This window comes from Malania oleifera, chromosome 5, assembly GCF_029873635.1.
Source record: "Malania oleifera isolate guangnan ecotype guangnan chromosome 5, ASM2987363v1, whole genome shotgun sequence".
NCBI lineage: Eukaryota > Viridiplantae > Streptophyta > Magnoliopsida > Santalales > Ximeniaceae > Malania > Malania oleifera.
The window spans coordinates 28,049,848-28,065,632 of record NC_080421.1 but is presented as its reverse complement, the minus strand read 5'-3'; the positions used below and the strand labels follow the sequence as shown (position 1 = coordinate 28,065,632).

General features: G+C 36.8%; 1 protein-coding gene across 1 annotated transcript in view; it reads left to right on the top strand.

Annotated features, from left to right (window-relative positions):
- Positions 1–15,785, top strand: part of LOC131154857 (uncharacterized) — a 110,852-nt gene that overhangs the window by 56,697 nt on the left and 38,370 nt on the right. Inside the window, exons 8-9 of the mRNA XM_058107647.1 lie at positions 5,096–5,226; positions 5,333–5,465. Of these exons, the coding sequence (XP_057963630.1) occupies positions 5,096–5,226; positions 5,333–5,465 (264 nt within the window). The remainder of the gene's footprint in view (positions 1–5,095; positions 5,227–5,332; positions 5,466–15,785) is intronic.

Sequence of the window (15,785 nt, the reverse complement as noted above, 5' to 3'; positions counted from 1 at the left end):
TAGTGGGATTGGGCGAAATGGTTTCGAAAGTACCAGAAGAGCCCGTAGGATTTCTTTGGGCACCGGTCATCTCCAACTTATATGACATCATAAGAAAGAACAAAAAGAAAAAGAGCATGAGGCTCTGATACCATGAAGGTTTTTTGAGAAGAAGAATAACCCTTCTTATTGAATTTCAAGAGACACAATTACAAGATAAATAGTAGAGGAAGACCACCAAATTAGGAAGGTCACAAAATCAGCAAATCAAATCACCACAAACTCAGCAAACCAAATCAGCCGATCTCTAGGCTAGAAAACAGGAAAAAGAAACTACTAGAATCTGAAATAGTAATTTCAATTTTTATTTGCAAAAAATACAATTTCCTAATTTATTCCCTAGAAATCCGACACAAATCATCATCTCCATTTCCATTGGGTAATGGAAATAGCCCATTTTCTTCTGCAAGTTTGAACTCAGCTCTCGTCTGGTCAACTAACAGTTCCTTCTTAGATTCATACACTGCTCATATCATCCTCCAAGTCAAACGAAGAGTTGAAATCTGTTTCGTCTTCAAAAGTAGCCTTCTGATTATCCTTAAAATCTGATTGTAAAGGAGAAAATTGATATTTCTGATTTATGTTGAAATCCTATAAGCCAATCCACAGGTTCCTGACAGAGTTGGAGCTTCCTCCCTGGAGTGACAAGTATCATCGTACACTGAACATTTACCATTTGTTCTGCCTTCCTTAGAACTAACTGCAGCCTTCTGTCCGTAATTGTGATTCAGCCCTACGTGAGCATGAATACTCCCCCCCCCCCCCCCTTTCAATTTTGTTAGGCTTCATACCAGCATTTAGAGCACATCTACCGGCCTCGTTAGATGGAGAGGCCCTCTTCTTCTGAACCCACACCAATTTAGTTTCATAGACCTAGTAGACTTGGGCCCCTACACACAGACCTACTTGTTTTTAGCCCTTCAAACCCATTGCGATTTTTAAATTTTGAACAACCCCCATTCAACTGTAATGTGCTTAATTGCAAGGACTGATTTAGGAAATAATCCCTCCCAACCCTTGTTATTACGGGGTTTTGAGTTCTCTGTGTTAACTACCTTCACCGCCAGAGCAACCTAATTTTGTTGGCGAAAGAGGGTCTTGCCAAAAGTTTGTAAGTATGAACTTGCTTTTCACCATCCTCCCTTATCCTATCGATTTCCCACAAACCACAATTGATGCGCCTTAGCTTGCTCTTAAGAATGTTTGCGTTGGTCTTGCTAAGCCTCAACAATTCCAGCAAGGCAACAAGGAAAGACTTCCACCTCATATGCTATACCCTAGTATTTGGATGTCCGACCACCTCTCTCCACTAGTTTCCTTCTTCAAGAGAAGAAAATTGCCCCTCTCGCTCGAAAAAGGCCTAACACTAAATTTTCTAACTAATTGACTCTTGTTTGTGATTTTGTGTGCCCCACAACCCACCCCTTTACCTTCGTTCCCTTCACACAAAACCGCCATCAAATCATCATCCGAACAAACTCCTCCTTCAATACAATGAAGGAAACATGCCATTTTGCGAGTTTAGCGATGTGAAATGTCAAGGAGGCTAGACAGAACCTTTCTTTCTATTTTGACGTAAGAATGACCTCCCATGTCTGGTACCTAAAGCGAAAGGGAGAGATGGAGAGTTGGCTATGGCAGAGTCTAGGGGATAAGTAGTCAACTAGGGCAAAAGTTGTGATTGAAGAGATTGAGATCTCTAAGGCAGAAACGGTGACAAGGAAGGAAGGGGAGAGCACTTGAGACGAGGATGAAGGATCTTTGTGTGTAAGAGTTTAGATGGGCACTCGAGTTCTCAAGGGGATGAGTTGCCAAGAAGTGATCGTTATGTTGAAAATTGTCTTCCTCATAGAGTCGCCAGAGGGTTCAATGTGTCTAGAGTCGTCGAGGACTCATTGTTTCGAAGGGCTCATCATGTGGTAGCACTTGTTTGTCACACTTTGGTAGGAGATAACCAAAAATCGATCTGGACTGGGCGAAAATCATCTTCCTTCAAGAGTCGTGAGAGGATGGGTCACTGAGAAGAGATCATTGCCCATGCTCAAGTTTTGATGGTTTGGTTGAAACATGGTCGAGACGTGTTTAGCTCCCAATGTTGAAGTGTTTACTGAATGAAAACACAAAATACAAGTTCTCATTGACGGTGGATTAGTGGCTGGTTCCCATTGCCCACACACCAAAGAGAAGCCAAATGTTGAATCTTCTCCCAAACCAGCAAAAGAGACGACTTTCCCCTAAAAAAATGGGCACGCTTTGTGGGGATGCTCTTTTCGGATGTTCAATGTGATTTGCTTTCCTTGTTGAAATCATGGTCTTAAATTTCCATGAATTGTCAAAATTTCCGGTTTCCAACACCCTCGAAATCAAAATGGCAATCAATTTCTGTCTCGCATAATTTCCATTGAAATCTCAACGAATCATTAGAAATTAATTAGAATCTCTAAATTTTAGTGAAACTTGTCGAAATTTTAACTATACAATGAAATTTCCTCGAAATTCAAATGAGAGATTTAGGAGTGAAGTGAAATTTGTCTCTTAATTTATTTTATTAATTTTTATTGAAAAAAAAATTATTACAAGTGCTTTTGAAATTATATGAAAAAAAATAAACTTACAACAACATTTTATTTAATCATTCATGTCTAAATTATCATTATTTGCATAATAAATAATATTTAAATGATTTATGAATTTCATTTATATAAACTGAATATGTTTAATTACATTATCTTACAAATATGTTTGATACACACTACATTACAACTTGTAATATATTAGTCCTAAAACTTACTTTATTATGTTAACCATTTTTTAAGTTTCACAAAAAATTCCATGCTTTACTACTGATTTTCGTTATTTTTCCAAATCGAAATTGATATTTCTGTACTTTTGGAGCTTCGAAATTTGAGTTAAAATTGAAATTGAAGACCTTGGTTGAAATGATAGGGCCTGCTGATTTTTTCGGGTTGTTTGTAGTATTCTTTTTAGTTTTCCATTTTTTATTATTCTGGGGTAACCCAGAGTTTTGAGAGGGTATGCCTTACTCTCCTGCTTGTACATTCCTATTCTATCAATGAAAATCTTTTGTTATCGAAAGTAAGAAGTTAGTCACTAGAGGTTTTTATTTTTATTTTTTTATTTTAATTTTAATTTTTAATGTTTAATTTTTATATCACCATCTTAATTTTGCTTAGAATGTTTAAATTTGTAATTTGGATCCCTCAAATTTTATTTTGTTTCCTTTTGATGAGCAAACGACACTCGAGCTGAGAGACTAGGTGGACATGAGTTAAACCAAAATGATTGGTGAAGATGATGATCGGTAGCGTTTTTGGAGAGAATGGCATTGGAGTTTTATTTCAATATTTTGCAACTACTGATTAGTATTGGAGAGGTGTAAAGCTCATATTCTCCCATATCTTGCTTGAAGAATGAGAGTTTAAATGGCTTGATTTGCAATTGGAAAAGTGTCTTGTTCATGTATTTTGGATGATTTTAGTGTCACAAGGTTTCTAAATGAAAGGTGTAGGGATTCTAAGGCTATTTCAAGTATGTGGGCATTTGGCAAATTAGCTAGGGGTTTGAGATGCTCAATATTTTTGTGTCTAATGCACTTATTTTACTTTGTTTTGTGGGTTTGAGAGCTTTATTTCTAGTTTTTTTCTTTCGATGTTACCTAGAAAGGCTCTTGACATAGCCTTGCTCAGCAAGTGTTTCAAATTTGTGTTATAAAATGGGCTTTTCTTGCTTGTTTAGTTTAGTCACGCTTTCCAATTTGCTAGGAGTAGTTGTTGTATGGTGATTTCTCTCCAAATTTTAGATTATGTGGTTGTCTCCTATTCCTTCTATGATTTAATCAAAGAAAACTTGGTGCATGTCTTTTATTAAGAGTCTGAAGATTATACATTTACTGAGAAAGTTGATATAGCTTTAAGATATCTCAAAGGGGTGGAATGTGGAGGTTTTTGGTGAATGGTGATGTCAAGGCAAAGATTTTGTGTTGCAAGAAACTGATAGTTGGATAGTGTTAGATTACCACTTTACCTAACAGCTTAAGCTGTTAGGTTGTCGGCTAACAATGCGTATCATGCCTTAACAGATAGATAAGTGGAAAGGGGGCATGACTATGATCTGTTTATTAGAAGAGCTTCCTTTAAAAGTGATTTAGTGGAGCTATTTATATCACGTGATCTAAATTAAGGATTTGGAGAATGATTCTAGATGAACTGTTGCAGACTCTACTTTGGGGGACAGCTCAATGCAAATCCCGAAAAAATATTTTCCACCTGCACATCTTCTATATATTTCAGTTCTCTCTCTCTAACCTTAATTTATGTGATATATCCCCTGAATCCCAAACGTTCTGCCACAGAACCTCTTTTTAATTCAGGATGATTTGGCATCTCCATAAGATGCTCAAGGCCCTTCTCAGCTGCTTCCTGCCCTGCAGTCGCCAGTTCATCATACTGTGACTGAGACAACTCTTCTGCAGTTGGGAAGAAGATGGGCACTTTTCCAGTTGAAGGAGTGGGCTCATTTCCTTTTGATTTTTGAACCTATGATCGTCTATTCCAGTTTAAGAAGCCTGTTATTTTTCATAGGATAAGCTGGCCTAATGATCAACCCTTCAGGCCCAAAGGAAGTTATAACATGTTTAATCGACTTTGGCCCAACATTGTTCAGCCTAACTCCCCTAAAATGTCCTTTCCTTCCAAGTTCAAACAAGATACATTTTCCAATTTGGGCCGAACATTGTTAGCCTGCAGATGATACATAATTTAAAGTGTCACTTTAAGTTGAAAATTTTACAAAAGCTTGTATGCTGCTTGTATTTTGATGTTTGTGCTGTATTATATTTGTTGTTCCAAGCTGTGTACAGAAGCTTCATTTGTTTATGATAATTGGCAGTTGATCTTGAATATTCTCATTCATATTTTGATGGAGAAAGTTTTTATTTAATTTGAATCCTCCAATTTGCTTAGGCGGTATTCATAAAGTTAATTATGTGTCTTCCTCCAGATCTGAGTCTAATGTGTAGTGGCTGCTACTAATGCAGGAGTGCTTGTGTGTCTTGGTATGTGATGACTCCGAAGAGGTGTCTGCAGATGCACAGAAAATCCTTGAATATTTATTCTTGTCAACTCCAAAACATCATTTAGAACATGATGTTGCTGAAATATTTAGCAGGTCTGCATTTCCTCTCTTTGAATTTCATTAGAACATGAGATTGCATGGACGTGTTGTTTTGGAAGGAGTTTACTAATTGAAAACTGTGGTCTCTCTTTTTAATTAGGTTCATTGAAAAGCTTCCACGAGTGGTGCTTGGAAGTGAGGAGCTGCTTGCGCTGTCACATGCCCAGCAATTACTTGCACTGATTTATTATTCTGGTCCTCAAATTGTGGTGGATCACCTTCTTCGGTCACCTGTATGTGATTCCTATTGTAGTAATTCTTTGCTATTTATGTTCTTATTTTACATTAAATTGTTCTTAATTTTATTTTAGTAATTCGTAGCAAATGAAACAACAGTGTTCATCTACTTCTCCCGAGAAAATGTCATCAAAAACTGGAATTTAGTACATCAAAAAGTAATTTAAACATCACTTTAAAAAATCTGTTAAAAAATAAGTATTTTACTGAGAGATAACTCATCATTTATCTAACCATGTGTGAACATTTTTTAACTGAACAAATTGATATTTTGGAAGGTCCTTGTGACAGCAGAGGCAGTCAAAAGGGAGGGCAATCTAACATCGAGCCAGGTGATGTTGGGGAAGAGAATGCAGTGTGACAGTCCTTGCAGCCTAACCCCAAATCTGGAGGTGTTGTATCTACTCCATGTGAGCTGAGGGATGGTGGCAAAATATTTTTTACATAAGTTACAAAGCAAATTGAGGATGAAACAGTTTTGGAGGATACGTCTGTAAGAAACAATGATGAGATGAGGAGTTGATGGGTTTCTTTGAATAAGATTTTTGAAAATCTATGAAGGGACTTGGGGCATGCTGTTGTAGGGAAGGACGAAAAGGGTAATTACTGGATGAACTGCAAACTCATTAGGACATTTCTCTGATCTTGTGCATGCCTAAAGCCTGTCAAGAAGCTTCAGGGGATCAGTCTCTGGCTAGAAAGGCCATTGGTCTTCTCTCTCTTGGGAAGCAAGGGATGGAGTTGGAGGAGTGTGGCAGTTTGTTGAAGTCTCCAGCCATGGCAGAAGACAATTGGGTATCAGGAGGCTGAGAAACTATTTTTATTACTCTAATACTTGGTAATAGTCAGCAAGGTGTCTTACCACTGATCTTAACATACAATACTCTGTCTTTCCCATAAGAGGCAATTCTGGTCTTCCTTCTAAATCTTTTGCACCTTCTAGGGACTTCATTTTGGGCCAATTTCATCCCAGAAATTTGGGGGTGAATAGGTTTTACTACTCTTGATTACGGGATCCTCTCCATCCCTAAGGGGGCTATACGTGCAGCTGATGAGCCTCAATGTCAAAGGGATTTGAGTTTATAAAGCATAAGTGTTAAAGTTTGAACCTTTAGGAGATGGGAGTGATAATAGGGACTCATCTTCATTCCTTAGGAATTTAGATCTTCAGCTGGTGAATCCAACAGGGAATTTGTGAAATATTAGTGTATGCTGCATGGGATGATATAATGAAAATGGGAAAAAGGTAGAGGGAGTTGCAAAAAGCTGGAATTCTGTAAAAACTATGATGGGAGTAAAGCTTGACAAGTGCGGGACAGGGGGTAAGGGCATCAAGAGGTACTTTTGAAGATTTGGTGGATAGCTGCTTGGTCAAGAGTGCATGGGATTGTACGTTTAAAGTTGGGTTTGGATTGCCTTACTCCGTCTAGTCTAGAGGGATCTTAGTTGTTTGGGATACGCGATTTGTGTCTTGGGTGGATTATTTAATAGTATTTTTTTTTTTTTGTCAATCCTTTTAGAAAGTAGGCATAGAGGGAGTGGTGGTTTGCTTTTGTTGATTGGATTTTGTGCCTTCATCCCTCTAGTCTAGAGGGATATTAGTTGTTTGGATATGAAATTCGCCTCTAGGGAATATCTGATAGGGTCTTTTGTGTCAATCTTTTTAGAGATTAGGCATAGAGGGGAGTGGTTGTTTGGGATGATTTCTGGGGCTTGTAGATGTGTCACCTATGTTGGTGCCTGGGGGGGGGGGGGGGGATGTCTTATATTTTAATGTTATTAGGACTTCTTGGGAGAAGTTAGGGGGTGATTTAGGATCGCACCTAACATGGGGGTTTTATGGCCTTACTCGAAATTGTAATTTGAGATATTTTTTTGTCTAGTGCTATTTTTACTTTGTCTATTTTGGGGGATTGGCAGGTGGCTGCACTTCTTGATAGGTTCCTTGTTAGTATGGAGTACCTAACCAATTTTAGATTTATTTCCAATTTAGAGTCCAATTAGGTTAAGCGAGGACCTAGTTTGTTTCATTTTGAGAACTGTGGTTGACTCACCATCTATGGTTGAATCATTGTGATTTTTATAATTTAGTGGTGGTTGGTAGAGAGATTGTTATTTTCATGGGTGGGCAGGCTTTGTTTCTATCCAAAAGTTGAAATTTTTAAAAGAGAAGCTCAAAGTCTAGAACCGAGGACTGTTGGAGATTTGAAGGTGATGTAAATTGACATTTTTAGGGAGATTGGAGTTTTAGTTAGAAATGAAGGAGAGGGGATGATGATGGAGGACCAGGAATGGACAAGGATTAATTCAAAGAATGAATTTGAGGAGATTTTATTAAGGGAGGAGATTAGTTGAGGCAAAAAATTCAAGAGTAAATGGGGTTTCTTCTTTTTGTGGGATGACTTTCTTCTCCTCTTTATACATTCTTTCCTCTTCAAAGAATATTTCATTTGATAGCAAATGGAAGGAGACGAAGGAATATGATAAGGGAATTTGAGGTGGATGGGGGTATATAGAGTGTTTAATTCAGACCTTATTGTGAATGAGATAATTGAGTTCTATAAAAACCTGTTTTCTAAGGAGAGTGAGTGAAGCCGTATGGTTGATGGTTTAGACTGGAGTCCTATTTTTAAAGACCCAAGTTGTTGGTTAGCGAGACATTTTATAGAGAGGTTGAAGGAGGCAGTGTTAAGCATGGAAGGAGATAGTGTACTTGGCCTTGATTGCTTTACCATGGCCTTTTTTTCATGATGGTGGGGTATTGTGAAGAACTATCGTTTGAATGTGGTCTTTGAGTTTTATGCTAATGTGGTTATTGGTAAAATCATTAATTCTACTTTTTTGCTTATTGTTGTGCCTAAGAAATATCATCCTTTTCATGTTAAGGATTATAGGTCAATTAGCTAGGAGGACTAGTGTAAGATTTTTTCTAAGATGTGGTCCAAATATTGTGTTTTGTTGAGCTCTACTATTTTTCTATCTCAAACAATGTTTGTGGATGGTAGATACATTTTAGATGCTACATTGGTATGAATGAAGTTGTAAGGAGATGCTAGGAGTAGAAATAGGAAGGGAGGTGTACTTATATTGGATTTTGAAAAAGCTTATGAGTTTAATAGAGGAAGTTAGGGTTTCTTAGATAAAATTTTTAGTAAAACAGGTTTTGAGGATAGGTGGAGCATTTGGATTGTGATAGTTAATGGTCATACGAGCGCTTCATTTTCAGCTTTAATAGGTTTGCATCAAGGTGGTCTATTATAGGGGGTTTTAAGAATGTTTGCACTATTTTGCACCTTGTGAAGGGCCCTGCGGCGCTAGCTAAAGCACTATTGCTTAAGTAGTCACCCAAAGTCTACTGTAGTTTACCATGAGAACACATTCACAGTAATTGAATGAAAAGTAAGTAGAAGTAGTAAGCAATTCATGCAAACCAATGTTTTAAAAGGTGAAGTTGTAAGGTGAAGCGTTTTACCCCTAATAAGGTGAGGCATAAGCTTGGAGACATTAAGATGTAAGCCTTTTGAGAATTTAATTTTTTTATTTTGAATATATAAAAATAGATATATCAAAATTAATATGAAATTTATAAAATAGGTTATAAATTTTGTTGTCTGATTTTTAAAACTGAAAAATAGTAGGGAGGAAAAAATTCTAAAGTCTAAATACATTAACTAGCCACATGCCCATGGCATAGCTATAATCAAAGAGCCATGTGGCATTAACACCTAGTAGAAATGAAACAAGGACACAAAAAGGCTGGGGAGCAGGTCATATATACTTTGTAGACTACTAGACTAGAAGTGGGAGACCACTTGATGAAAGAAAGCGACTTGAGTTCATGTGAGAGAGAGAAACAGTCAAGACGCAAGACAAGTCAGGGACACGAAGACACCAATCAGCTCGTAGGGGAGAGAGAAGATTGGGAATCATGATCGACAAAAGATATGATGGCATTGGAGGAGTCTAGTGGGAGAAAGATCGACACTGATTCATTGAAGAAAAGCTTCATCAAGGGGCATGCTTTGTTAAGGGAGATGCTTCATCAAGGGGTTGCCATCATCGAGGCGGCCCAAGAGGGACTAGATCTTGCACGAATGAAGGGAATTCATGCCCTAATTTACCTTTTCTTTATTTCTTAAAATATTTTTTATATTCAGAGAAGTGGTTAATGGAGGGATCAATATGTATACATCTTAAAAATTTTGAGGCGTGAAAAGTGCAATTTTCGGCTGAGGCATATGCCTAGTTGCAGAAGGCATATGCATTTGAGAAGTTATGTATTTTAAAATATGCCTTGGGGTGTTTTCGCCTAAAAATGCATTGAGGCGCACCTTGGAAACGCCTTTTAAAACACTAATGTAAACAAATGACAAGCACACGATAAACATGGAGACAACGTAATTCATTAATAACACCTCCATAAGCAACATGTGTTTAGCGAGGGAGGCAAGTAAGCTAAACACAATTACAAAAGCTAGTGAGTTTTATAAGGCTGATGAACACTCACCCTCCCCTAAAGAGCTTTATATGCCATTTTAGCTCTGGCACTAGGAAACATCAAACTGTTTGAGGAGTCATTCTCCCGTTTTTACAACTATTTACATGATGGTTGCCCATTCCATTCCCACAAAACAAGCTGTGATAGGTAGCATAATGTCCTGAACAAGCTTGACTCGTGACATTCTCCCCACTTATGCAGTCAACATCGATGCTAGGTACTCTTCAACTTTGCCCACAAATTGTTCCATGTCTTTTGCTGATATCTAGCTGATTTCTTCATCTCCAAAGTCTTTCCGCATCACTAAGAACTCATGCTGCTTCTTGCTTGAGGATGTGAACTTTCTGTTTGCAAAGATGACTTCAACTTCTCTTCTGTCAGGTTGCGCTATCTTCAATGGTGCTCTAGTTGATTGGCTTTTGCTTGGATCTATAGTGTCTGCTTTGAATAGCTTGAGGTCATTGACGTGAAACACATGATACACCTTCATCCAAGCTAAGGGGTCATTCTTGTAAGCAAGGTCTTAAATTTCGATTTTGACTCAAATTTTGAAGCTCCAAGAGTACGGAAATTTCGATGGAAATTTCAATTTCGATGTCAATTTCGATTTTGATTTCAATTTAAAAAAAAAAAACAGAATTTAGTAGTAAAGCATGGAATTCTTTGTGAAACTTTAGAAATGGTTAACAAACATAATAATATAAGTTTTAGGACTAATATATTACAAATTAAATACATCTATGCTTTGTATGAGGTGGAAAAGTGTAAAAAAGTATTTGTATCAAACATATTTGTGAGATAATGTACATTAAACATATTTAGTTAATACAAATGAAATTTATAAATTATTTAAATATTATTTATTATACAAATAATGATAATTTAGACGTGGATGGTTAAATAAAGTGTTACTGTAAGTTTATTTTTTCATATAATTTCAAAAGCACTTGTAATAATCTTTTGTTTCAATAAAATAAATAAAAAAATTAAGATAGAAATTTCACTTCACTCCTAAATTTCTCATTTGAATTCTGACGAAATTTCATCGTATAGTCAAAATTTAGACAAGTTTCGCTAAAATTTTGAGATTTTGATAAATTTCGGATGATTTGTTGAGATTTCGACGGAAATAGACTGCCATTTTGATTTCGAGAGTGATGGAAGTCGGAAATTTTGATGAAAATTTTGACAATTTTGTGGAAATTTAAGACCATGCTTGTAAGAGTTCTTCCCGACTTTAGCCAAGATTGGTAGTAGTTTTTCATGGTTCCAAAGTAGTCTCCTATCTTAACCTCATAGTGACTTGCTTTGTTCTGGATTGAGCTTCACAAGCTCAAGTCCCCTACGTTGAAGTGCAATGGTCTTCTCCCCTAATATGCCCACTTCTTCATTTACTGGGAAGCTTTCTCTAGGTATGCATAAGCGATTTTTGCATTTTATCTCCATTCTTTGGTGACGATGTATGCTCTTGGACTCTTACCTTGTATGGATCACCTACTATGTAGGAAAACAACTTGATGAGTTATTGGAAGAGGGCTATAAACATCCTTATAAAGCTCCGTTTGAAGCACCGTATTGTTTTAGAGGAGACATGATGGGAGCATATATGGTATGGTGTGTTGCTAAGAGACTGGATGGGTAGAAGTGGAATTATCTTTCTTTTGTTGGACGTGTTACTCTGGCATCTGCTTGTCTTTCTAGTATTGACATATATTTTTTCCCCTTTTTTGGAATTCCTATTAGGGTGGCTGAGAGTTTGGAGAAGTTGATGAGAGATTTTCTTTGAAAAAGGGTGGGGCAAGAAAGGAAGGATCATTTAGTAAATTGGAACTTGAATAGAAAACCTAAATGTAAAGGAGGTTTAGGGATATGGATTTTAGTGTTCGAGAACCTCTCTCAAAGGGGAAAGTGCCTGTGGTGTTTTTCTTTTGATGTTGAATCTCTTTGGCATAAGGTAAGTAAGAGCAAATATAGGTCACATATGAATGGTTTGGGGAATATTTCTCATGCTAATCCTTGGAAACTTATTTATCAAATTTATCCTACTTTCATTTCCTTCACTTGATACAGGTGGAGGATGGTTCTAGAGTTGAGTTTGGGAGGATGTGTGGGTAGGGATAGACCCTTATTTGATACTTTGCCTTGGTTACAATCTTTCTATCATCCATAATGGTCCTATTTTACATTTTAATGATCAAGATGATATTAATCTTTCTTTAAATCTTGTTTTTTTTTCTTCGTAATCTGAATGATGAGGAAGTCTATGGTTTTACTTTCTTGAGTTCAGTTCTTGATTCTTGTCACGTTTATTGTTCTTAGGATAAGAGAATTAGGGGTTTTGATATTTTTGGTACGTATGATTTATGGACTGGGATTGGCAAGAAACCTCAAAAAATAGTTTTGGGGGGATATGAATAGTATTATACAAGGGATATCAAGGTCTTAAAAAACATTCATGGGAGCTTATCTGAATGGATGCATTGGTAACAATAAAGGCTATGAGTGGATACATGGAGGTCATGGATATGGAGATAAAACAAACCTAGTAATTCGATTTTAGACTTTTCCATGTCCTATGATTTGGTTATATAGATTACATGCTTTAAGAAAATAGAACGCTTAATAACCTTCAAGAGTGAACAAAATAAAAGTAAAGTAGATTCTTTCTTAACTAGGAGGGGTTTCATTTATCTTGTAAAAATTGTAAAATTATCCAAGGGAAAGCTTGACAGCACAAGATAGAGTTTTAGTATTAGATATATGTACTAGGAAGTGGAAGAGAAAGAACAAAATAAATCAGTGCAAGAGGGCTAGGTTGTGGAGCCTGAAGGGAGAAAATAGTGTAAAATTTAAAGATAAAATGATCAAAGAGGGGGTTGGAGAATAAGGTATAAGGAAGAGGCAAACAAATTATGGAATAGGATGGCTAACTCTATTAAAAAGATAGTAAAAGAGATTTTAGGTGAATCTAGAGGAAGATTCTTAGGCAGTAGCTAGTGGTGGTGGTGGGATCAAGATGTGCAAAAATCCGTAAAGATACAAAAAAAAAATGGTAGAAAATATGGCAAAATTTTTGAAACATAGAAAACTTTGAAAAGTATAAAGAGACAAAAAAAAAAAAGAAAAAGAAAAAAGAAAAAAGAAAAATCATTAGGTGGATAGGGGGTTATTATCTCGGATTCTAATGTAATTGTCTCTAAGATCACTGATTTTTATTATAATCTATATACTTAAGAGGATGAGGGTAGAGCAATGGTGGAAGGGCTAAAGTGAGATCCTTTGCCTGTTGATAGGATAGATTGGTTAGAGAGATCTTTTAAGGAAGAGGAAAGTAGGGATACCGTTTTTGGGATGGAGAGGGATAAAGCTACTTGGCCAGATGGTTTTAGTTTAGCTTTTTATCAAGATTGTTGGGTAGTGGTGAAGAATGACCTAATGAAGGTTTTCAATGAATTCTATTGGAATGGGGTTTTAAGTAGGAGTAATGATTCTGTGTTTTTAACTTTAGTGCCTAAGAAAAGTCAGTCTATCAAGATCTCTGACTATAGACCGATTAGATTAGTCTAGTTTCGAGTGTTCATAAAATAATCACCAAAGTGCTAGCTGAGAGGTTAAATGAGGTGCTTGATAAGACTATTTCTGAGGCCCAAAGTGCTTTTGTGGGAAGTAGATAGATTTTGGATGCAATCCTGATTGCAAATGAAACTGTTGAGGATGTTAAGAAGAGGAAGAAGAAGGGGCTTGTTTGTAAGTTGGACTTCGAAAAAGCTTACGATAGAGTTAGTTGGAACTTTATGGATAAAATTTTTGTGAGGAAGGGGTTTGGAGAGAGATGGCATAGATTGATGAAAGGTTGTATGCCTAATGTGAATTTTGCAGTGATAGTGAATGGTGAGCCCAAATCTTGGTTTAAGGCCACAAGGGGGATTAGATAAGGAGATTATCTTTCTCTATTTTTGTTTGTGCTAGTGGCTGATGTTTGAGTAGGATTGTTGATAGGGCAGTGGATGGACATTTAGTGAAAGGCCTTAAAGTGGGTAGGGAGGAGATTGCCGTGTCGCACCTTCAGTTTGCGAATGAAACTATCTTTTTTTCTAGAGGATCATAAGCCTTATTTCATTAATATTTTGGGGCTCCTTCAAATCTTTGAAAGGGTTTCAGGGCTTAAGGTTAACTTGGGTAAGAGTGGTACTGCAGTTATTAACGTGCCTGCAGTGTGTGTTAGGGATTTACCCATGGAAGTTGGGTGTGCTGAGCTAGGATGGTTGTTGTCCTATTTAGGGGTTCCTTTGGGAGGTAATTTTAGATCATCTAGTTTTTGGGATCCTTTGGTGAAGAAAGTGTCCAAATGTTCAGATGGGTGGAAGGGAGCCAATTTTCTTTGGGAGGCAGGATTACTCTAATTCAAGCCCGTCCTTCTAGTGTCTCGTTGTATTTTCTTTCTATTTTTTAGAGTTCAATTGGGAGTCGCTAGTAGGATTGAAAGAATTATAAGAGATATTTTTTGGTTAGGGCTAGTGGGTTCTAGGGATCATTTGGTGAGTTGGGAGGTGGTTTGTAGGACTAAGAGGGAGGTTGGTTTGGGTCCCAGAAATTTGGAGTCTAGTAACACGGCTCTTCTGCCTAAATGGTTCTAGGGGTTCCTGCTAGAGGTTTCATCATTGTGGCATGAAGTTATCAAAAGTAAATTTGGACTTGATGGGAATGGATGGGATACTAATTTGGGTTTTAGATGCTCTTCAGGAAGTCCATGGAAAGCTATATCTCATATTTACCCTCTCTTTATTTCCCATAATAAATTTGTTTTGGGTAAGGGTTATAATATTCGTTTTTGGAAAGATCTGTGGATGGGGAATATTGTTTTGCCACATCTTTTCCTCACCTTTCTTGCTTGAGCTCAAGGCAAAATGATCCCATTTTCTTTGTTTAGAGTGGATTCGGGAAGTCCTCTATCCTCATGGGATTATCACTTCAGGAGAGCCTTGAATGATGGGGAAACTATTGATTATGTTGAATAATTGTAGGGTATCTTCCAAAAATGATAGCCAATATTGATTGTTGGATTCTTTGGGAGTCTATTCTCGTAAATCTTTTGTTGGATTCTTGGTTGGGACAAATTTCTCTTTTCCTCTTTACAAGGTTATATGGAAGCTGAAAAATTCACCCTAAAATCAAAGCTTTTCTTTGATTGGTTGTGCTTGATAGGGTAAATACTAATGACTTGTTGCAAATAAGCAGACCTTCAAAAGCTCTCCTTCCTAATATATGTGTGCTTTGCTTTAATTGTTCAAAGTCCATTTCACACCTTTTCCTGCACTGCAAATTTGCATGGAAGGTTTGGAACAAGTTATTCAATTACTTTGAAGAAAGTTAGGTTTGTCCTAGACTAGTGGAGGAGTTCTTGGCAATTTCTTTTGTGGTGTTTGGGAGGAAGAAGGAAGGAATTGCATTATGGAACTGTGCTTTATTTGCAGTGTTTCAGGGCTTGTGGAAGGAGCGTAATTTGCGTATATTTGCAGGGAAGAAGTTACCATATTGGTTGATGTGGTAAAAGATTCTTTTGGCTATGGAAATTTCAAGCGAATGTGTGTTTCATCATATGTTCAGCGTGATTGGAAGTTTCTTCTTAGGGTGTCTTAGTTTCTTTTGTCATTTTTTATTTTTGCAATTTTCTTTTTTTAGTTTTCTAGAGGATTTTATCAGACACTACTAAGGAGATGTCTTCTCTCCTGCTTGTAAATTCCTTCTTTATCTAATGAATTTCTTTTTCTATAAAATTAAAAAAAAAAAAGACCATTGTGAAGCTAAACATAGAGCT